The sequence below is a fragment of the Xiphophorus couchianus genome, chromosome 24 (assembly GCF_001444195.1).
Source record: "Xiphophorus couchianus chromosome 24, X_couchianus-1.0, whole genome shotgun sequence".
NCBI lineage: Eukaryota > Metazoa > Chordata > Actinopteri > Cyprinodontiformes > Poeciliidae > Xiphophorus > Xiphophorus couchianus.
In genome coordinates this window covers 11,038,328-11,062,837 of record NC_040251.1, presented here as the reverse complement: position 1 = coordinate 11,062,837, position 24,510 = coordinate 11,038,328, and the positions used below count along the sequence as shown (strand labels likewise).

Genomic DNA, 24,510 nt, shown 5'->3' with positions numbered 1-24,510 from the left:
ATCTAGAACCTGTTCAAGAAAAATTAAAACAAAATCCAAAGTATGGAGCAGACAGGAGGGGCAAGATGTTAGAGGAGAGCTGGGGAGAAGATAGAAGAAGAATGAATTGGACAGAGTGCAGTTTCAGTGATATCTTTTAATTGTAAATATGACTACATTTGCAACTAGTGAAAATGAAAGACTAGCTTGCCCCAGGCCCGGACAAAGCTGTTAGCTGGCCTGTTTGAGTCCACAAATATTATGGTTAGTTTTCCCTAACAATACGTCTGGCAGAGATGGAAATGTAGTTGGATCAATTTTAGCAAATCATAGATTATAACATATAAAATGAGTAAAGGGTTATAGTTTTGAAACCATTACATTAGAGTTTTTACCAATGAAAGAGTGGGATTTCAAAACCAACTGCTGATTTCATATCATATTAGGCAGTGAAGTGGGTGCTTTACCTAAAACCTGATTCCATTAGCTATGGGACACAGTTTGTTCTGATGTCTGATGGTGGCTAAGTGGACAAATGCAGCCTTTTATGACATCACTATGGCAGAAATGTAGTCTATTAAAACACAAAGTCCCTTATGTAATTGGTTCAGTGGCAGTGCATTGCAGAATTATGGCACTTACATTTAGTTTAATTGACATAAGGTGCACAATAGTGGATTGTTTTAAGTTACTGAAATTAAGTAAACAAATACTTGAACTATGCTTTTATTTTTTAGTTACATCCTTGTGCTTGCCGAAGTTGCTTAACCAGTAGAACATTTTTTGACTTATCAGTCAAAGTAAGTGTTGGTTTAATATACAGAGGAAATGAATTCAGGATGTTATCATTCAGGTTCAATAAAGTTGTTAGGAGCATTAATAAGAACCATAATGTTGTCCTTCAGGTGGTAATACACTGGGTTATAAAAGTAATAGAAAAGCTAACATAATCTACATAACAGCAGGAGATTTCACTGGACAACCCTAAAAGATCACCTTCTGAAATACATTAACATATAAATAAAACAAAACCCCTGAGAAACTTAAGCTTAAACATTACGGAACATGATTTTGCAACAAAAGTATTTTTAACACTTTGTTTTATTTAGATTTTTGCATGCATGCACAGTTGCACATCCAGAAACATCTTAAGGTACCTCTGCAGCCCCTTGCTCCCATTTTTTAAATGTCAGTAAACTGTTACCAGTGAGAAAGTGTGGTACAATGGAGCTGGTAGTTCAAAGTGGTCAGCCGGCATGGATGTAATTTCCTCCTTTTTAGGCTCCTGACTGAATTAGACTGCAAGGAAGCCACCTTGACCAGCAGCCACAGAAAAGAGTGAACCCAAGAGTGGGGAAGTGATAGTTTAGGAGGAGGAAGAAAAGAGAAGAAAATAGATGTGAAGATAAGTAGAAAGTAAAGGTGAAGAAGGTCTATAAAAAGTCACGCACTTTAATGTGATAATGTCAGTATCTATCTGAGCATATTTAAGGCTGTGGAGTATCTTTAGCACTGCATGACATTTTACTTTTATTCTAAGTAACAGGGTTAAGTCAAACATAAATAAGTAACCAAGGTTTTTCTTCGCAAGTCTCAATGTTTTTTTGTTACTTATACTGAGTAAATATGTATCCTTGGGAAAGGCAAAAACAGATACAAGGAGTGGTTGAAAATTCAATATCTCTCAATGTCTCTATTGCTATGAATCAAATTGTTGATAGGAGCTATTGAAGAGCATTCCTGGCGTTTTTCAGCAACAAGGACTGCAGTTAGATATGTACCAAAGCTCAGTTTGTGCATGATGGAAAGTGCACACAACATTCACCTTTTTGTTTATCATATGATCCTCCTCTCCTTAACCAAAAAGGCGATTGAGGACATACATAATTGATAAACTCCTGGCTCCATTGACTTGTTGGATTTTTCATCCTTCTCACTGGTCGATTCCCTCACTCCATTACTTCTATGCTCACATTCCCTCCCACCTTTCCCTCTGACGCCGCCCTCTAGGCATTTGGGTTGTAAATATCTAAACACACTTACACACGTAAACAGAGATTAGGGGACTGTTCCATCTTCTTTACGTTGCCCGCTGCCTCACTTCGTCTTTAATCTATAGTGTTGACCGCCTGTTTGGAGGACTCCGACTGGTATTCAGTGCAGTGTTTGTAGAACTGGTTGGTTTATTTGTTCAGTATGGCATGTGTTCGCTCTCATGTCTGTATGAGCATATTTTTTTCCTTTGCTTAGACTGAAAGAAAAGGTGAACCAGTGCTGCTGGAGGACCATGGAATATGTTTTAATGATTCTATGGTATCTATGAACAATACAATAGAGACTAGAAAACAAATACAGTCTGACAGGCAGGGGCAAAATAGCATTACGTATAACTGTTTTCTGCTTTATTTGAAATTATTGCTACAGTATTGCCTGTGTTAGAATTCATATTTCTCAAACATTTCCACATTTTGCGAATCCTCTAGCCATCCTAGTGTTAATGTAGTTCATTGGGATGTGATATGAAAGGCCAACAGAAAGTAGAAAAACATTATGAACTAGAAGAAATAAATAACAAAATTGCATTTATTTTTATAATAAATTATATGTCTATTTTATTTGCTGCTCTTTACTTCAGTTGAACCACTTTTAACTTCAGCTGCAGCTTTGATTGTTTTGAAGTATATAAAACTTAATAAATATGTTTTTGTTGCAAAAAACAGTTAGCGCTTGAATTGGATGGTGAAGATCAACCCTTAATTTATGCTACATATTAAAATACTCAATTTGATTTTGGTCTGGACAAAACCATTTCTGTGTAGCTTTAGCTGGATGCTTCCAGTCGTTGTCTTACTGGAAAATAAATGTTCTCCGAAGCCATACTTCTCTTGCAGATAAAAACAATTTGTCCTTTCAGATTCTTATTTAGAACAAAAAAAGTGCAAAATAGTGGAAAACGAGCATCACTTTCCAATTGGACACTACTCTGTTATCTGTCTTAAAAATTCTCTTTGAAATACAATGTTTGTATTTATAATGCAACAATTAAAGATTAATACTTTTGCAAGCTACAGTACTTAAAATTTGTTATATAGTTCACATTTAGCTTTAATTGTCATGGCCACTTCGTTTTCGAGTTCAAACCTCGGTCAGAAGGCACATGCTTGACCTGCTCCTCCCCTTTCTTGCTCCCTGGCAGTTTTGTCTCTCACCAGTCTGTTCCTCCTGATGAGCTGCCAGGGATCAAGTCTGGCAGGGACTAAGGACTTTCAGTGGGGGTTAAGCCCTAAACTGTGATTGGAAAATGATCAAAGTCATCAGTTTTAGCTCAATAACCACCTCAGCCTGCTATCACTTCTACTGTAAATGAGTTAGTTTAAATATAGCAGGAGGTTCTTACTAACAGATACAGTATAATTTTTTTTCTTTCTGCTCTAATGTCTTGATGTTTTCAATTGACCTACATCTTAGATCTCAAACTAAATCGAGGAATACAAAGAATATGGGGGTGGGGGTGTGTGTGTGTCTGTTTTATCTTTCAATTTAGCAAAATAATACGAAAGATGTGCTGAGAGGTGTTGGCCTTGACGGTATTTGTTAAAAGCTCCTATATTCACACCTAATTATTTGTGGAGTATGTGAGATGGCTCTTTGGGTAAGCAGAGCTGTGTCATTTTATTTAGCATCAGCCTTTTCTTTCCCTCTCCCATGTTTGGCCTGCTAAAATCAGTGAGTAATACCCTGAATATTTTGTTCCCATTTCAAAATCAGTTATCCAAGAAAACCACCTACCAAAAAAAGGCCTGACCTTCAGAAGAGACTCTAATACACATATTGCCATGTCTCTGAATTCCACTTTGATGTATCCTCAATGTATTCTGCATTAGACGCTCATGTAAGAAATCGTAGGCAGTGGAAGAAAATCAATACTTTGCATTCCTACATAAAACTTGTTTCCTTTAAATGACTTGTCACAAAGTCTTCTGACATTTGTAACAACAGCAACAGCAGCAGCAAAAAGGGAAAACAAGCAATTTTAAGTAGCAGCTTCTACAGACGGAGCACAAGACAGATACAGTAGAAAAAAATCTGCAGGATACAAAGGTTGTAAATTGTTTCAAATACTCAATGAGAAGGACTGTTTGCTGCAAAATGTAATTACTTTATCAGCTTCTGGAATGTGTTTTAGATGACCGGATCTCCCAGCTGTGGTGGTACGTTAGTACATTCAGCTCAGGGCCTTTACAAGATCAGCAACCCGCACAGCCTGGCAATCACGACCGTGTCCCAATTCTGTCCTTAATCAGGCTCGGAGTAATTGGTGCGAGTCTCAAGGCATGATTATCCTTGGACTAGCCACAACACTTCAACAGAGCCTCTCACCTTGCTTTTCACTTCTAGCCAGAATTAGAATGAATATTAATGACCAGTTGAGCGACTGACTGAACCCTCAGGTTGCGTAAGGCGAGTAATTTATCCCACTTTTATTTCTGAAGAACAGGGGCTCATTCACAGTCTAAGAAAGCTTCAAATTAGATCTAGGTAGTTTTCAAGTTTGCACGAGTATCTGTCCGTCCGTTTGTCCATCGATCTTTAGAAAACTCTGACTAAAACTTAATTAAAAAGGGGAACATTTAAGATTTATTTTCTCATTTGCTTCTTTGCAAAGAAAGAAAAAGTCTCCCATTTTTATGGAAAAAGACACCACAACACCACAGTGCAGATATGTTTAGGGTCTTTGATGGTAAAGTGGATGGATTTACATCTTAGAGGAGGGAGGAGACCGTGAGGCAGGGGGATATGTAGCTGTTGTCCTGAGTAGAAGCCTCAGCTGGATTACTAGAGCAGATTAAGGGTTCAGTCGTCCTTGTGTTGGTCTCCTTAATGCAGAAAAGAGTGGCTGCAGGGTCACTGTGGGAGTACGAGACTGAACATTTCATCGCTTTTCATTCGTTCAGCAGCAAGTATTTGCTCTGCTTTTGTGCCTTTGTCATTAGTCCCGCTCAAACACACACACTCACATCAACGCACACCCACACACACACACCCTCGGTTACACTGGCCCCTCCCGTGCCTTTCTCTCTTCCTCTCTGCTGGAATGGGTATTGTGTTCATGATCGATGTGCCTCATTCCAGTGACGTGGTATCCTGGCTTACTCTCATTAAAAATGGATAGGTGTAGAAGGAGGGGTCACTGGTGTGTGTGTGTGCTTGTGTGTTTATACATGTTTTAAAGGAGGTGTAGATGACAGGAAGTCCCAAAGGTGTTAGCTGTTTGCCATGCACAGCTCAAGGTTTTGAAGGTTAGAGGGATTGGTGTTGGTGCAGCTAGATGTGGAGGTGTTCCTGAGGTCAGAGCCTTGGCTGTTGCCTTGACGACAGCGTGCAAAGTAGTTTCCTCTCCATTACTGGTGACTGGGATTTTTTTCTCTTCCTATTGCTTTCTCTTTCACTCTGGCATCTATGGCACATCTGGCTGCACACACCGGGTCCCATCAGAACCGCGTGCAATGGGCCGTTTCCACTCTGCTCTGTCCTCCTTTATAACTTTTTTCCTTCTTCTCTTCATGCTTGGCCCCCATGCCCCCATCCATCACAGAGGTACAGTGAGTATGGCTTGGTCTCAGGGCAGCGGGGCACAGGGGCAGAAATTGAGCCACCATTCATTCTCATGCTCACGGACAAGGAAACAGATGAAAGTCTTTCTTACTTCTCTGTAGTGCGCATACGTTGTCAGACTCTGTTTGTTGCCACTGTGAGAAATCTCGATACTCCTTTGTGATTTTCTTTTTCTCCAAGAACCGTTTTAAAAATAAGGTACACGTTTTTTTTTTCCTCTCTAGGAGCATATGTCCCCAGGGATTTTATCTTTTGTTTATTGCTTTTTCTTTCATTCTGTTTTAGAATGAAAAAAAAAAACACGTTATTGTTGAATGGCTTGATTTTCTCAATAAACAGGAGTTAATTCATGTGACGCATTTAAATCACAGTAGACTAGGTTCTGCATTCATTATGGTGAACAATAATGCTCTTATAGCTGGCTTTCTGTAATTCCTTACCTCAATATTTGTGTCCTGTCAAATATGGAGTCCTGTCTAGGAGTGTAATGTAAACTAAAAAAGAAGGAAGTCCAGTCCCGGTCTCCAAATCAAAGGCAGGAAATCGGTTGTGTGCCAAGCAAAGTGGATAATTTACTCACAATAAGTGAAAGTGCTGGCATAAACACCAGGAGCGATTTCAGTGTGAACCAAGACGAAAATAAACAAAAACTGCTATTTTATCAAAAAAAAGGTTATACAGACACCTGAGTAGAAAACAAAATGTTCCCCAATATTATACTTCTTACTTTTAGTTTCTGATCTGTGTTGTTTTTTTTGTAAAGTTTTGACCTGCATAAAACAATTTTAGCCAATTCTGATTTCTTTTTTAGAACCATATTATACAACGACAGAACTGAAAAATATTTTGGTCAAGCGAGTTACCATTAACAACGTAGAGAGACTGTTTTAAAAACAGACAGATTGCATCTTTTAAGCAATCTTTAGCATCTTATATCAGCATTTAGCACTGCCAGCATTACAAAAACAGTCTTTGTCTATTTCTTAGAGAATGACTATCTTTACCTCTGAGATTTACAAAAAGTTGGAACAAATTTCCAAATCCAACAGGTTCTGTAATGGAATAAAACAGAACACCAAATGTGGTACCCCATTCAGCCTGCCTGTTATCTGCTGAAAGTTTCTATATAGCAGTAAAGGGACTAAAGTTAATTTAGACTATTTAGACAGCTACAAGTCACTATCAGTTGTAAAAGTTGCCATTTCACAATTCCTAACCATTGATTGTCTTACTAATAAAAGAGGACCTCATGAAAAAGACCTACTGCTTTACAGTTTACTTAATCTCAGTTGATAAGAACTCTGGAGTGTATTTTTGCATGGAACTGTAATTTAAAGCCAGGCATTAATGTGGCTATGTATTTTAGCTAAAGAATATTCATTCCTTGGCTACTTGTCAGCTATAATAATGAGATCTGAAGGCTATTCAGACTAACACTGAAAGAGAGGAAGCTGTTTTAACCCTCAGCTGTCACTCTGTCACCCTGATCGCTCCTGTATGCAACTCCACTGTAGCCTCTGTGGTTGAATAACCCCCTGCGAGGTCAACTCAAGCTGGAATTCTATTAGCATTCATTTAAAAGTAGGGCACAGGGCTTCTCTCTGACAGTGCTAAACTTACACTGTAGTCATCTTTACCATATCTTCCAAAACGATTTGTACCCCTTAAGCCTTCTTCACTTTTTTTTTTAAGTTTTAGCCATAAACCTAAGTGTTTTATTGGAATATTATGCGATAGAACAGGGCTTTTCAAATTAAGGGCATGCTTTCCAAAGGGGGCACCAGAGTTCTTCAAGAAGGGTGGAGTGCATTACATGAGAAAAATAAATAAACCAAAAAAAAAGACAGGCATTAAAGAGGACCAAATACTCTTGGTGTTTGTGGATGGTTGAGATTTCAAAGACGACTGTACTAATTGCCTACATTTTCTGTGATCAATTCATTAATTTCCCACAACCCACACGGATACTTTCAAGTTTGAGCTGGTTGGGTGCCTAAGGTATCCACTGCACACCTGTTAGTTTGGTATAAAGTAGCAGTCTGACAGAAGTGCATCCTTGTGACTGGTTGCACCGACTCTCAGTCTTATGTGAATACTGTTTCCCGCCAAGCAGTCGAACGAGTTCGTAGTCATAAAAATGTATCTTTCCGTGAACATGTCCCGCGCCGCAAACTCATGCTTCAACTATGTGCAAACCTCCATGGAGTAAAGTATTTCAAAGTGTGTGAGGGGGCTTTACCAAGCCTATGTCAGACACCAAATGGAGAAATATTTAGTACATATGTAACCCCCATAAACTATGCGGATCTGTCTGTATGTTTGTGTTTGTTTGTTAGTTCTTAGAATGTCCTGTAGAGGGCACTAGACCCACATTTCTCCTGTGTCGGTACGAGAAGAAGAGTAAAGAAGAGGGAAGAAAAAAAAAGGCAGACTATGCAGACTAAGCACATTTCAGCAGAAGTAGAGAAGTTACTACGCATAAGTGCTGCTGTGATATGAAAGAAATCTGTTTATTTTGAACTGGATAATGTACATTCTGTTCTGAGAGTTCTCCGGTGAGTCTGTTGTTTTATTTTCAGCTGCTTACTTACGAAGAATGGCTACCTAGCTGGAGCTAACGTTGCTCAGTTTTTTCGAACTGGAAAAAAAACCAACCGGAGTATAAAGTGTCGCTCTGTTGGTTTTCTTTTTTGGACGACCGATACCTGAACGAGCCAGTGGAGTTCCAGAAGCAGGAGGGTTCCGCCGCCATCTTTGTGACTCGGACTGAAGCCTGGAAAGACGGAGGTCCTGGTGCTGCTGGAGCTGGATATTTTTGCGTGGACAACAGATAAGCTTATTGAACAAAAAGGGGGGTCCCAAATCTTTTTTTTTATTCCACAAACTATTTGTTCATGAACATTTTCATAACGGACAACTTATGTGCACATTGACTGAACTGACTGACTGAACTGTTATATTGAAGGACTAACTGGAATATGTAATTTATTTTGTTGAAATAACCTTTTAAGCTACTGTTTAAAAAAACTACCCTCAATCTTCTATATATTAATTTAATATTTGTATATAAGGGTGGACAATTTATGTTTATACCTTAATTTTATTAAGGTAATTAGTGTTACCTGGATTATTATCTATTTTGTGGGGAAAGAAAAATAAACTTGAGTTGTTAAAACTTGTATGCTTATCATCCTCCTGTGTGACCCTAGAACAAAAGTAACTTTCCTACTGAATTTATTGCTAATTAAATTAAGTAGTGGTTACACATAAATCTATGCAAGTAAGGAGACAGCCTCTGGACCAAACAAAATTTTAAAAAAGAAGGAAGTTTAACAATAATTATTTAAAGTATTTGGGTGGCAGTTGTCCATTTGCTCCCTGAGGGGGTCGCATACTTTAAAAATAATTAATTATAAGTGACTTGAAAAGGATATTTTGGTTTTTCAATTCAATAAAACATTACAAAAGCCGAGAGACTTCAGTTCATAGGAGATGCTACAGAGATCCACAGCTACGGTGGGAGAACGTGTTTATAATAGAACTATTAATACACATGACAAATAAGTCCCTTCTGGGAAAGTGGTAAATAATGCAATTGTTGACAGGCCATGAGAAGTCCCAATTTGTGAATCACCACAAACAAACTTATGCATAATTTTTTCTTCACTTCAGTTATACAGTTCTTTATCTTGGGTAATTAAAATAAATCTCAATAAAGTATGACAGTTTTGTTGTGACCAAATATGGAAAGTTCCAAAGGGTTAGAATACTTTTCTAAGTGAATGTCTTCTTTGGAAACAGATTCAAAGAAACTCACACCGGCTATCGGATCACATGCAATCCTTCTTTGTCTTTCTTGAAAACCCAGAAACAACAGTCTGCACATCCGTTACGGCACTGTGCATGTGTTCATTCAAACACATGCACGCGCAGTGGGAGAAGGGGCTTCATTGTGCAGGCCTGCTGTGATGAGTGACTGTAGCGTGTGCTGGGCAACAGCTGCTGTGTGCCCCTTCCTCAACCCGTCCCCCTCATCTCCACCGCTGACCCAGACCATATCTAAGCATCACAAAACTCAAAGAACATAAACCCTTAATACCTAAGGCACACTTTTTCCCCCATAATGCTGTGCTATTTCAGGGCTCACCTCTTTGCTGCCTTTCTTCTCTTCGATGCGGTTCCCCTTCCTTTCAGCTTGCCAGGTCAGACTGTTCTGTGTTTACATACAGCTCCATAAGGACCATGAAGACCCCCTGTCCTCACCACTCCCTGACAGCTGTCTCCACACTGTAACCTTTTCCTCTGGCTGGGCCTCTGTGAAAGTTATACTCTTAAGTTTCGTCAGACTCGTTTATGCTTTTGGGAAGGATCTGATGACTTTCTTTAAGGTGGAGGTAATGAAACTCAAGCAGATACAAGCTGCTACTAAAGCTAATCGCTCTCACATTGGGTTGAGGCTTTGAGCTGTGCGCGCCCACGCACGCCGAGCTGCCGCTTCCCTCACTCAGTCGAGTTTCGCTCTTGGTGGGCTTGTTTGTCGTCAGTTGCCGCTTCTGCTGCTGATGTGACCCCCGTCTGCAGCTCATTACAGCGCGCCACCTGTTTGTCCTGAAGCTAGGCAAGACACGCACGCAAATGGAGTTTGTTGAAGTGACAGGGGGTTAATATAACAGGAGTCTGCGCGATGGAAGTGCCACATGGACTGTCAAATCCCGACGGTGTCAATGGTTTCCTTTGTCCTCTGGGACTGTCTCAGTTGCCTCAGGGTTCGGGGCAGACAGGTGGATGGGTGATGTTGAAGTTTTTGGATGATTGCGGAGACAAAACAAGGAATACTATACAGCCTGGATCTCATACAGTTCTCAGTTTTTGGATCCAGCTGACAGGTTTAACAGCTCTCAACCTTTTCAGCGACACTGCAATGGCAGACACATGTTACAAATTGCACTGTCAGCTGTTTTTAAACTTGATGCATTACATAGAATGCCTTGCAAAAGTATTTACTCGCCACAAGCCTTCTCTCATTTTGTCACATTACATCCACAAACTTAAATTGATTTAACTTTGGACATTATGTTCACCAGAATGTGTAATGTACAGTCTTGAAAAGCTACTAAAGGCACCCTTCATTCATTCTCCCACATTTTACAGAGGAGCTTCCAAATGCTATCAACATTTGCTGTTATTATCCAACAGGACAATGTGCAGAAAATTAAGACAGAGAACTGAAAATTAATCTGCAATATATTCAGAGATTCCCTTCATTTGTTTATCTGCTGTATTCCTTTTGGTTATTTTGGTGCTTTGTCAGTATGTGTGCAACTCCTGGTTCTGACATGATGAGGTACAATAGTGAGTATTGCTGCCCTGGGGGACTTGCATGCATTCAAACATGCACAGATATCATAGACTGAAAAGAACTATGATGTGCTTTGTTCTTTTTCGTCATTATTATTTTAAAACAACATAACTTAAAAACTGATTCACAGGTTTTGAGTTTTACTAATGGTAAACGGAAATACCATTACTAAAATGTAAGGTATAAAAATCAGCTACCATGATGTTGGCTTGCATCAGTGCATCTACCTCATTTAATATAGCTGAAACACATTCTGTCAATGGATTTAATCCAGCCTTAATAAACTAGTAAGCCTTACTTTTCTAACAAAATGTCCTTCTTCTTAGTGGTATATAACTTCTATATTTTCTGAAATTAACTCTATGTGAAATTAAACAGAAAATAATTTATCCAACAGTGCAGTTATCCATTATGGCACTATGATATGTTATGTTGGAAAAAGCTAATTTTGCAACAATCACAAGGTTTCACCAATCAGTGAATCCTGAGTTCTCTACTGTATAGGAACTTTAAGAACATATAAAAACACCATCATATATATTTTTTTGTCTTCTTCTTGTGAGCAGTCATTCATTATTTATGTTAGGAGAAGTCACACCATGTGTCAGTGGGTATTTGCTATAAAACTAAGTTTTACTCATATTTTGAAAACACAGTTTACATGGCAGCATTAAAAATCAGGAATGCCCATGTGTACATTCCACCTAGTTCTACTGTATGTTTCAAAGCACTCACTGAGGGGTGAGAGGATGTTGTGTAGCAGCTGAAAATAGGCTGTGGATCACACAGCTGACTCACATTTTCAGTGTTTGGCTACCTGAGGTGATGTGTGCTTGATATTTTTCTCCTGTTGTTTTCACATACAGTACAGTGTGGAAACTCAACTGTATTTTCATGCAAGTAATAACGTCTGTCCTAGTAATAGGAACACACGGATTATTGTTCATTAAGTGACTGCAGACCGGTTGTCCTGTTTGGATTAGTGGTTCATGGTTGACATGAGATGATTCTTTTGCTCTGAACCACCTCAAATGTATTACTGTTGACATTTTGTTTGTTGTGTAGCTAAGTTACACTTTAAAAAAATAAATTAAAAAAATACAGCTTCACCTCTTGACACATTTCTTCTAATCAAGTCTCCACATCTGTCATCGCTCATCCATGTGTGGGCGTATTTGCACAGGATCTGTTGAAGTGGACTGTCGCCCCTGGGGCACGCAGACGTCCACTGATGGCAGAGAAACCTCCTTTTTTCAGCCAAATTATCCCAGCTGCTTACAGCTGTTTTCATGGTTTGAGTTAAGTACAATTGACATCATCCAAAAAAAAAAAAATTCATGTCACAGACTTCCTTCCTTAATCATTGGATTTTTTTTTTTTTAATAGTTGTTTAGACATTTTATGTCTGATAAAATATGCTTGTGATGAGTTGACCATAAATGATGATTTGTCATGTAGTCATACCAAAGTGTTTGGTCAGATAGGAGGAAGACAGAGCTTTCTAGCAATAAAGTCCCAGTAAGGTTTAGTAAGATATACAGTATATGTTTAAGTTTGTGATGTTGGCATCCATTCCAATCAACCAGTTTGTATTTAGACAGTGTGTGTTGAGAATGGATACTTCCAAGATTCCAATTCATGCTACATTATTGTTTACTAGTAAAGTTCTATATTTATTTTTACCTCTATTGTCATCTTTCTCATTGTATGTGGTGACAAAATAAATGTGGATTTAGCCCAGCAGCTTTCAATCCCATTTTTTTGTAATTTTTATCAACCTTAAAAAATGCTTCGCTTTCATTCATTGTCATATAAATTGTTTGGGTTTTCAGCTATTGTCACCAGGGACAATAAAAAGATATATTTCTCAACATTTCATTTTTCCTCCTCTGAGTAAATGTACTTGTACTTACAGGTTGATTAAAGATTTGTTTAATGAACCTGCTAGAGGTTATTTTAAGGTTTTCTATACTTTTTTTCATCAAGTCTGACAATAGGTGTTGGGGGCATTGTTATGCCTTACAAAAATGAATTGAATTGATTTTCTTTGGACTAAAAAGTAAATACTTTATCTCAAAGACATCCTGTTTTATTCACAGGTTACCCAGGTTCCTATTGAATCCTGTGAGCAGTATGGGACCTGTGGAGAATGTCTGAGCTCCGGAGATCCCCACTGTGGCTGGTGTGTCCTGCATAATATGTAAGTATCCACCAGTCACCATCATATTTGTATAGAAATTCTTCTTCCTGGAAGATGTAGTTGGACATCTCTATTTAAGTGTTCTGAAGTTTTCCCTCACAGAGAGCATGAAGGTTATTTGTCTTAACATTTATTTCAGATTTAATCGAGCTTGAGAAAAGCAGACAGCTCCTGTCTGGAAATGGACAGCTGCTGCCTCGGAGGTGCAGAGCTGGTTTAAAGCTACTTGTAGCAGCTATATAGGTTTGCACTTCTCTGACATTGCTTGATTTTTAAAGAAAGTGAACTCATTCACTTTATAAAACTATTTCAGTTTCTAAAAACAAGATGTAAAAGACTTATAGAGATGTCCACTTTAACTACTTGTCATCCACAAAAGGCTGAACTGTGAGAAAGTTTGGGGTCTGTACCTCCTGCTTCAAGAATAAGCATAACAGCCATGAGTGACACCTGCTGGGGCTGAACAATTACTACAAGAAAACTAATCTTAGGCATCCATAAAGAATGCAAAAGAAAAGGCTATAGTAGCCAAAACCGTGTGTTTGATATGCAGATTGAAAAATACTATTGTTGCGTTTTTATATTTACTTTTAGATTATGAAAGCATAAAGAAAGGGACAGAAAGTAAATTTAACACAGCAGTAAAACAGTCATTGTTTATGTTCCTGTTTGTCTCTAGCATGCAGAGATTCTCTTAGCTCTGTCTTAAATCCATTGCTTACACCCCAGCCCCCCACTCCTACCCAGGTATAGCTGGATATTTGCGTGTGTCACAGTGGCGCTGCAATGATCATTATCTTGATGGTGGGCCTGGCAAAGTGCACTTAAAGTAATTTACACCACTCTGAAGCCGGGACAGGACAAATAATTGGCTGCCGACAAGGTAATTCAGCATTAGCCTGCAGAGGAACGGGTGAGGCTGACTGAAGTGCTGTATTCCCTTCAGCACTGCGTGCCTTCACACAGAGATCATTTACCACAACACACCCCTCCATGCGAGGTTGTTAATCACATGCTTTTGTGTAGGTGTGGTAGGGACCGGAATGATTCAAGTCCAAGGGAATCTGAATCCACTGCGTGGAAACAGGGTCTGGATGCTAAATGCTCAACAGGTTCAGGAACTGCATCTGTGACAGGGAAACATCTGTTTTATGTGTGTGCAGGTTCTCATGCAAACATGCCCTGTGTTTGAGTATGAATGTGTGTATGCAAGCATTGTGTGCAGGGTCAGTTTTGGTGTACAATTAAGCGCTTGTGGATTGTACTGTGGGGAGAAAAGGTCAGCACCCTGATTTACGTTAGATCAGCCATCTGTTCGCTCAATAACAGGAACCTTTGTGCCACCTGTCTCCAGTCCTAATCTCCCTTTCTCCATCCTGACCCTGCACCAAATGTGGCAGGACCCCTGTAAGCTCCAGCAGAGTTACAGCAGGGAGGAAATAAAGTTACTGGAAGGATAGGAAGCTTTTATTGAGCTCCATTAGGTTGAACCCATAGACATTACCATGTTTGCAACAGCTGTGGTCTTCATTAATTACTTTAATTCATGTTTTCAGCTTTTACACAAATAATGTTCATCAAAAAACTAATAATACTTCAAAACAATATGTTCCAAATAGACATGTGTAACTCTTATTCTCAGTTTTTTTCTAGGTTATAAAATGAGATTTTTAACCAACATGAAGAGCAGAGTTCTTATCACTATGATATAAGTTAGGCGTAAGGCTGAGAGGAATGGAGAAACGTATGCTCAGCCGTCGCAAGATTATCAATCTTGGTTGCACTTCTTCTGTTCTAGCTTCCATCTTGTACATTGTGGCATAAAGCTGGTAAATCCCTAAAATGGTTATTTAAGAATGCTATGTTTTATATCTCCATCAAAAGCTGACCAAAAAGTCAAAGACATTTATGGAAAACTCAATATAATATTATTATTTTTATAGAAAATAACGCCCCATCCATATAGGAATGTTTTATTTTCTAAAATTGCAATGTTTTCATCCATTTGTGGCCTTTTTCCACATGGAATTGACATTCTTGTTTTTTAAATGATTTCCAGGGTAAAATTTTCACCCTCAAATATATATGAAAAGTGAAAATGCCTCCAATATAAAAACACTTGGCATATTAGCTGAACCTTTAAGGTGCTGTTCAGATATGATAAACAGTTAGCATCTTTCCTGGAGTAGTTAACTTTGTCATTAGAAAGGTAATCAGGCTGGAAATGCTTTACATTTTACTTGGTTGGATTTCTCACTAAAATTAGAACACTTTATTGCTTACTGTTGGTAACTCATTGACTTCCCACAAGCACTCCATACAACCCCGCTTCACAAAATAAATAAATAAATGTAAGTTGTTGTATGTGCTTGTTATTTGGTTCAATAATTATTTTTCTTTGTAATGAAAAGTCAATTTTCCTTTGACTGGATTTTATTTAGACAACATAAAGTGGCTTTGAAGTGACTAGCATTTCTTACTGCAATCAGCTCTGTGGCAATATTTTCCAACAAAAGTATTTTTTGAGTGAGTGGCAAAAAAATGTCTCAACTGAGTTTCTGAAATAGTGTTAATAACTAAAAAGGCTAGATGAATGTGCAATAAAACTAAGAATAGAAGGACGTACCAAAGACTGCCAGGAGTAAAAAAAAGCAGCTGCATCCTTCTTGTGAAGAGCTCCCGACGCCGCACTCACCCAAAATTACATTTCTTCCCAGCCGTTGTGCTATCCACAGCTGTGATGGCTGCTGATTCCTTCAGCCCCCCTTTTCCTCTCACTCCACCCTCACACCAACCTAAAGCCATTGTTGATTTTATAAAATTATCTGTCCCTGTTCCTCCATTTTTTGTGCCTTCTTCCAAGCCCCTTTGTGAAACTGTAGGTTCTAAGCTATGCCACTCATCCGATCTCCGCTCGGCGCAGCGCAGCTTCCATTTAGGTCTCTCTCTTCCCTCTGTAGTCGGCTCTCTGACGCTCCAGAGATGGTTGGCTTGCCACACATAAATGCCCCTCTCTTTGATCACTCTCATTTTTCCTCCTGCAGCTGCCATCTGCAATATCCATCCTCTATTCCTCTAAACCCTTGTTGTGTCCTGTATGCCTTTCTTCTGTATGTGCATGCATGTTCATTGAAATGCGGCATTGTGAGGTTGCTAATTAGGAACATGGAAGGACATTAGTTCAGTTTGAGAGGAAGATGAGGTGAGAATTTGGGGTTGCTGACCAAGAACTGGCATCTCGGTTTTCTCTGTCGTTCTATTTTAATCCAGTGTGGTTTGAGTCTCCCAAAGTCCTTTAATTACCAGCAGCTGCTAGGCATCCTCTGAATGCGAGAAGAATGAGACGGCAGAAGAAGGGGCGGTGGGGCTGGGAGGGGGGATAAGAATGAGGAGAAAAGAATGTGAGAGGGGAGAGGGTGTTTGATGCTGCACACTCATCGGCCCACAAAACGGCGCTGCATTTTGATTGCAGCTCAAAGGGAACTCATCATCTTGAGCGCTCTTCAGCCGCAGTCCCGTGAATGTTTAGTTCAGCCTCCATCTGACCGCTGTCCAAAAAACATGGACTTATGCTGATGCTCCCATCCTCCCCCTTGGCTTTCTATTCTCTCTGCCTGCATCTCGTCACTATTGGATTAGCTGTCTAATCATGGCCAAAAGAAGCTTTTCCATCTAAGATTGTCCCTCATCTCTGTTCTGTCTCCGTTCTCTTGACTTGCTCCCTTAATGCGAGAGAGTATGACTGGCTTTGTTCAGACTTGTCAGGATTAGCATCTAGTCTGACTTCAGTCCAAGAGGGCTACAGTGTCAAGGTCAAAGGATACACAGCAGAGAAAGTTTGCCAAAAACAAATAAGCACATGATTAATTGTTGTGTTAAAGAAATTATATATATATGTTTGCCACAAACACAAACTTGAGTTACAAGTTTACAAGTTCATTGTAGTTTAGTATGATGTCAGGCCATATTTTGCACTTATAACAGCGTCAGTTTTTCTAGAAAGGCTTTTCACAACATTTAGGTGTGTGTTTATAGGAATATTTGGCTATTTGTTCAAAACAGCTTTTGTAAGGTCAGACACTGATGTTGGATGAGAACAGTCACCACTCTAGCATTATAATCTTCTGTTAACCAAAATTCATTTTTGATGCAGTGCAGGTATGCACCTGCCAAACCCAGACTCATTCATTGGGTTGCCAGATAGAAGGGGGTTATTTGTTTCTCTAGAGAATACATCTCCACTGCTCTAAAGACCATTGTTGCTTAACACACCTCGCATTTTACTTTGTGGTGTAAGGCTTTGATACAGCAGCTTATACACAGAAATCCATTGGATGAAGCCCCATACACACTGTTTCTATAGAAGTCTATAGATATACAGTAGACTCTTAAAAAATTTACCAATCTGTACACTGTGCACCAGTTTGTGATTTAGATGCTTTCATTTAAGTCATTTCCCCTTTGTTATAATACTAACAGTTAACTGTAGAATATTTAATTGCAAAAACTTTCACATCTGGACTTTTTGGACAGGTGGCATCTGACCATGGTACCATGCAGGGATTCGTAGAGCTGCTTGGAGCAGTGACTCGTTCTTTCACAAATGTTTGTATCCACAGCCCGCATGTCTAGGGGCTTGTGTTTACACAGCTGTGGCCACTGAAGTGATTAGAACACCCGATTTAAAGCAATTGAATCTGTGAGCCAAAAACTGCTGGTAATACAGTTTATGTGAAATCAGGTTGTCATGAGTGTGACAGCTTTGAGGTGTTGGTGTAGTATCTGCCAACAGAATGAGTCAGCATTTGAAGGATCTGAAAAAAATTCAGCCAAACTGTTTTTTTTACCGTTTGTCTCCTTAGGTTTTATATATCGTCTTTAAAAAGTATTGCTGCCCTTCAGCTTACTGAAATTTCGTCATCAAACAACAAACATCATTATTTAGTTGTACTGTGGCTTTATTAGACAAAACCAACAAAAAGTAGATAATTGTTAATAAAAGAAAACAAATACAGATTTTTTGTTCTCTGCAGGTAAATGTCTGCAAAATATGACGTGTGTATGTATAATTAGCCCCGTTTGTTTTAGTTACAAAACCTTATAAGTAGCATTACTAACCTGCACATCAACCCAACCTCAACTTTTTTTGTAATGCGTGGCCACAGTTTCTAGTAAGAGCAGTAATAAAAAAATCAAATAAACTGGAATTCTGTCAAACAAGGCTGGATGAACCCACAATTTGTCTCCATAACAACCATCTATTTCAAGGTTTTTGAGAAAACATACCTTAGCAGGGATGCCAACAAATTTGGAGCTTGTCATACATTGATATATTCACTCTTTCACAAATTATACACTTGTACTATCAGAGATCCTGAACTTGTGCCAAAGAGGCAACATCGTCACCTTAAATCTAGTAAAACATAACAAATCAGCATGAATAAATGTAGAAAATAATATTTTCATCACATTCAACTGTTACTTTTAACCTCGACCTGTGCAGCACGGGACAGAAAAGAACAGCATATCATTTGAAAACACTGAGCTCTAGCTGGAGATCAAGTCCAGATGCCTGAAAAAAGGGCTGGACTGACTTACACTGACTTCTCCACCTGGTTATCAACAGGACTTGCCAAAACCACACGACTCTAATTCCATTATTTTAATGAGCTTAACAGCTCTTCGTGGCTGTTGCTCCAAGCTGTTGTTGGCTAAGATTACTAGATTATAATGAAAATGAGTACTTGTTGGATCAACAAAACGCAAACATTTTATTCTGGTTCTTGGCTGCGTATAGATAACACCTTATCTTTTGTAAGTGATTTTCTGTGATAGGTAGAGGAAACTAAAGTAAGAGAAACTGAACATGAATGGTGTGGGTGACGCATTAAACAAATGTTCAATAAAATCTAAATTAAATATCAATTGTAGAAATCAAGTTTTATTTCTTTTCCAGCACCTTGTTTTTTCCTGATTATGTATGTATTTCAAGCAATATGTTGATCACAGTGCTACAGTACAAATTATGTCAAACATAACATCCCCTCTAATTTAGCAGTGGCAACAACAATTAACCCAGTGGTGAAAATGGCTGCTTCACTCCATTGTAAATGTGGGGCTGTGTATCTAATGGCCACCTCATCAGCTAAAGCCTCGAGTTAGCAGACAGGGGGAGGCCACATCCATCTTCCCAATGGAGCCTAATGAGATATTGATCACAAACATGCAGTTCCATCAATATTTCTATAGATTCCTCGGACGTAGAGCTGGTACTCGGCAGCAGTACTGTACATGTGGGCAGGTGACATAAAATACAGTTAAAGACCGTAAAAGCCCAGTGTGTTAGTGGGTCTGTTGCATGCTGCTGTTCATTTTAAGAGGTTTCCATGCCTGCTCTGCTGCTTTCTTTCTGTGCTCTTCTCTCTTTTCTCACACAAGACAGCTTAAGGCAAGATGCAGAGCACTGAGTGCCAGTTCTCTTAGTTATTTTGTTTCCCTCATGAACCTTTGCCTTTAAAGGACTCCTGGCCTGCGTAAACCTGGTATGTGAATGAACAGCTCAGGGTGTCTGTATATATAGGCAGACTCAGTTTACACTACAGTACTCACTATGGGATATTGGAGATGATGTGAATTGATTGTGGCATTGCCGTGCGCAGTGTGTCCTGTGGGCCCCTTCCTGCAGTGACATTATCAGTGAGAACAGTACACAGTCACAGAGCTGAGGTTGCTGTTTTAACCCCGGCATGCGCTCAGGACTGCGACCTGCATGCTCCTCTGTGTCACCTCAACTATTGGTCTTAGTCAGGCTGTGGTTTCTAATTTAAAATCCCATTTTAATTGCTTACCCTTTCTGTCTTCATTTATCATTTATTTCCTGTCGTTTACCCCTTTCCTCATTTCTTGCTTATTAAATTCTATTTTTTGTGTCTTACTTTTTCACTTATGTTTCTTCCCCTCCTTTCACTACTGTTCCTTTTCCCACGTTCTTTTGGTCCTTCATTTTTCACTCTTTCTTTTTTCCTCCCTTCTTTCTCTTTCTTGATTTTTTTCCTTCCTGCCTTACATTGTGTTTTTCCTTTCCATTCTTCCTTCCGTCATTATTTCCTCCATGTTTTGGTTCCTTCTTTTGTTCGTTCCTTCCTTAATTTCTTCCTCATGTCTCATCTTTACTTTTCTATTGATTTTCAGTCCTACAGTATTGCATCTTTTCCTTCCTTACGTCCTTCTTTCCTTGATTTCTTCTCTAGTTTCTTAGTTGTGAGCTCCTACTCCCCACCACCCTCCATAAACACACACACAGTCAAACATTTGGAAAAACCATACTTCTGAGGTCTAAGCGCTTAGTGGGGACTAAAGCGATGGACCCCCTCCATCCTCCCAACAGTATACCTTCCCTACAGGCAAACCATCTCCATTGGGCTGTCATTTTCCTCTCTACATGGCCTTTTTTCCTCGTGAGGTATGGAGGGTTTTTTTATGGCTCCACTTCTGTCCTCTCCCCCTGTTTTTAAACATGGTGTTCACAGCAAGAGCAGCAATCAGACAGGCCTTCGCACTTTTACTGACGTCCTCAGTCTTAAGGGAAGGGGAGAGAAGGAGAGGAGGGATAGATAGGAGACCCTTCCTGCTTTCAAGGCAGAGGTGTGTGTATGTAAGCAGGTGTGCAGAGGTTTGTGTAACAGTGTGAAGGATTAAGTGGAAGGTGCTGCGTGTGTTTATGTGAGCAGTAAAATGCCTGGATGCTTGGATGTTTTTAGGCAATTTTTCCTTCCAATGTTGTGTTTCAAGACATGCTTTTTTTATAACTATAAAAAGAATAGGATGCAAACCAAAGTCTTGTTTGGGCTATTTATGTCTTTATGCAGTGTAGAAAGAGGTTTTACATATGCATACATCTTTCTTCTATTTTGCAATAGAAAATGTATACTAATCTTGGCTTCAGTGAAGTCATAGGGCTGTAATAATAGTCACTGCTCCTGTGTGTTACATATTTTGTCCCGTTTCACAAGAAATTTTCATATTCAGTTTGGGATTTTAGTTTGGGATAGAGCAAAGTAGTTCATAATCGTAAAGTGGAAAAAAATGTGATACCTTGTTTTCAATTTTCTTTTTTAAAAGAATGCTATGCAAAGTGAGGTATTTAGTAAAACACCTGTTAATAATATCTGGTTTAGGCCATTCAGTTATTCATGTAAAAATGAATTGAATATGTCATTACTGCAATCTTACTTACTGTAATCATAATTTACTGGTCAGTCAGGAGAGCATTTATCAGAGAAACAACCGAGGGGCTTTTGGTAATTCAGGATGAGCTGCAGAGATCTACAACTCAGGAAAGGGAGAATCTGTTGATTGGACAAAAGTTGTTTTATAAACTCCATAAGACTGTTAGTTTTATTGACAAAAACCTGACTTCCCTTTAGCAATTTACAACTAGCCACATGGGTAACATGGAATACAAAGTTGTTCTGTTGATTTTATTTTTTTTTGGAAACAAAGAAAACATTTAAGGGATATACAAAGCTCTACACATCTCTATGGAAGAAGCTACTTCAGCACCATGGACAGGGCTTTGATGGAACAACACCAGGGTCAACTGCCTCTAGCTTTTACTACAGGGATGGAAAAATATTTACTGCTTATTACATGGAATGGACTGGGTGAAGTGGATGTATGTGTGGAGAAGTGACGGTGTGTGTTTGAGCACACATGTACGGAATGCAGTGATGAAACGCTAAGCATCAGTGAGGAAACTGAGTGACAGGCCAGACCCAGACTGGAAGATAATAGATTGTACCAGGGTTGGTGGAGTGGAGGGGGTGAGCGGGGGGGAGTATGAGGAAGGCAGGACTGTCGTCAACACGCTGTGGCACACTCTTCAGCTAATGAGGGAGGCAAAGGGGTCAGCTTCTAACTACACAAAGATAATGACCGTCTCCAGAAACCATGGCAACAGCAGCCATCCTGCACGTCTCCCACCCCCGCCGCCTCACCCCTCTCGCTGCGCTCTCATCTTTTTTCCAGAAAAAATAAAATAAAATCTCACATTGTGGAAAATCAATGCAGAGCTTTTTGTGCCTTAATAACAGGCCAGGATTTGCATCTGTACCTATACAGCATTGGAGACATGCATAAAACATGGTGCCACAGCCCACACCTGAAAGCACATTAAGTATAATTTTCTGCAGCTATTGTGGATAAAAAAACCCAAAAGCACCTTGTTGCAGGCAGAGTAACACTTTGTCTAAGAAAAGGTATACTAATTTCAACTTGTGAAAGAGAAAAGTGAAAGACGTAAACAGATAATGGGGAGAGAGGCATAAGCTAAATACAGCAGACATGGAGTCAAGCGTGTTCACTGAACAGGAGAGAGAACTTTTAAAAAGGGAAAAAATCAATTACATAAGAAGGGAAATAAGAAACCAGGTAATCATTTCTCAATTTTCCCCAAAGGAATACTCTACATAAGAGTGTTTATGCATGTGCATGACTTTATGTGTGTGTGTTCATGTGTGAGCTTTGCTGTGCCTGAGTCTGCTTCAACTTCTGACAACATAATTACACACAGAGGCTTGGGATGAAGATGTAGCTTAGTCTGTCTGTGTGAGACTGTGTGGTTAAGGAGCATGATACTAGCCCTAACACACGCCAACACACCCGCTCACACACTCGCAGAAGTACATTAGCACCGTGGACAACGGCTGACCCATCAGAGTCCAATTAAAGCTGCTGTGACCAGTCAGCCAGTTAGCCAAACGCCAACACTGCTGAGTTGGTTGACGATAGAGAGCTTTTGGTGAAACGGTGTGGAAGGAGCACTCAGTTTTAATGGGAAGGAGGAGGCAGAGTTTTAATGAGGGATGTAGCTGTGTCGTTTGCTTCTTGATACCCTGTCTGGCCATTAGGAGCTCTTATGACAAAGCACCTTTCAATTTGCACTAGTTAAGTCTGCAAAGTTATTCTTTGATTGATGGATCAGTTCTTGGGTGCATAGATCATTGTAGCTCAGTTATGGATTGCAAAACTATTGATTTTGCTTGTACTTTCTCACTTTATGTCAAGTTACAAGCAATAAACGTCAGTGTATGTTACTGAGATTTTATGTGATACATCAAGAAAATGTGAAGTATAATTGTGGAGGGGAAACAAAGGATGGTTTGAATTCTTTGCACAAATAGAATTCTGAAAAGTGTGGGGTACATTTGTATTCACATTCCTTTAGTCAATGCTTAAGGTAAATGAAACTTTTACTTCAGTAACCGTTTTTCCATCTACTACTGTGCCAGTTTTTTCTTTTTTCTTTTATTCATTTACAGTTTGAAATGGACATGTTACAAAACATATACATACGTTTTGAATAAAAAGGAGTAGTTTAAAGAAAAGAAGCTTAGTCTAAAAGTCAATTTACTTTTTCTATGCCATAAGCATTAATTAACCATCCATATAGATACATAATTTTAATGACAATTATTTAATTAGATACTTAAATTAATTTAGCAATTTTCTTTTCTCAGCCTTGCTTATTTAATTGTAGTGTCAAAAAAAGGCAAATAAACAAATTTCTTTCTTTTCTCCATCCAGATGCTCTCAAAGGAATCGATGTGAGCGTGCAGATGAGCCGTATCGCTTTGCTGCCTCTCTCAGCCAGTGTGTGAAGGCCACCGTCTTTCCCGACAGCATTGCAGTGTCCGAACCTAGCGTGCCTGTAAGTTTACTCACGTTCCTATACACTGTGCATATAAATGATGCTCCTGAAACAATGAATGCAAAAGAGCCAGAGCAGTTTGAATCAATCCACCGAGCAGTTCACTTGGTTGTTATTGTGGCTGATGCATAAACATTAGATGGGAAGGTTTATTTATTTTATTCTTTTAAGAGCGTTATGTGGGCGTTTCAGGCATGCATATGTTCATTTGTTTCAGAGCAGTCAATATTTGTGCCAAGACATGTTTGCGTGGGCGAGTGTGTAGGCGGTAAAGTTGCCAGGGTGAAGAAGAGTACAGTACATTATTTCCACGTGGACTGAGTCAAAACGGCCAGAGATCACCAGTGAAAGTTGTGGAGAACGCTATTTCTCTTTAGGAAGAACTCTGTTACATACTTTGGCTTTATCAACCCATATTGACAAAGGGTCATTTTCTGTTCAGCGTTTACAAATTGATTTGCTTACAGTAGCTTTGGGATATTAGAAAATGTAAAATTTATGTGAACTCTGGAAGCATTCTTCTCTGAGAGCTGCATTGGAACTTTCTGAAAATTTCTAAATTTTTTCCAGCACCTTTTGGCCAAGTTTGCAAAGTGCTATAAAGTTCTGCCACTTAAATATAGCCTTGGTACCTGTGTTATTGAAGAT

General features: G+C 39.2%; 1 protein-coding gene across 1 annotated transcript in view; it reads left to right on the top strand.

Annotated features, from left to right (window-relative positions):
* The window catches only part of plxna2 (plexin A2), a 213,707-nt gene that overhangs the window by 105,474 nt on the left and 83,723 nt on the right, over positions 1 to 24,510 (top strand). Inside the window, exons 5-6 of the mRNA XM_028010799.1 lie at positions 13,054 to 13,154; positions 23,739 to 23,862. Of these exons, the coding sequence (XP_027866600.1) occupies positions 13,054 to 13,154; positions 23,739 to 23,862 (225 nt within the window). The remainder of the gene's footprint in view (positions 1 to 13,053; positions 13,155 to 23,738; positions 23,863 to 24,510) is intronic.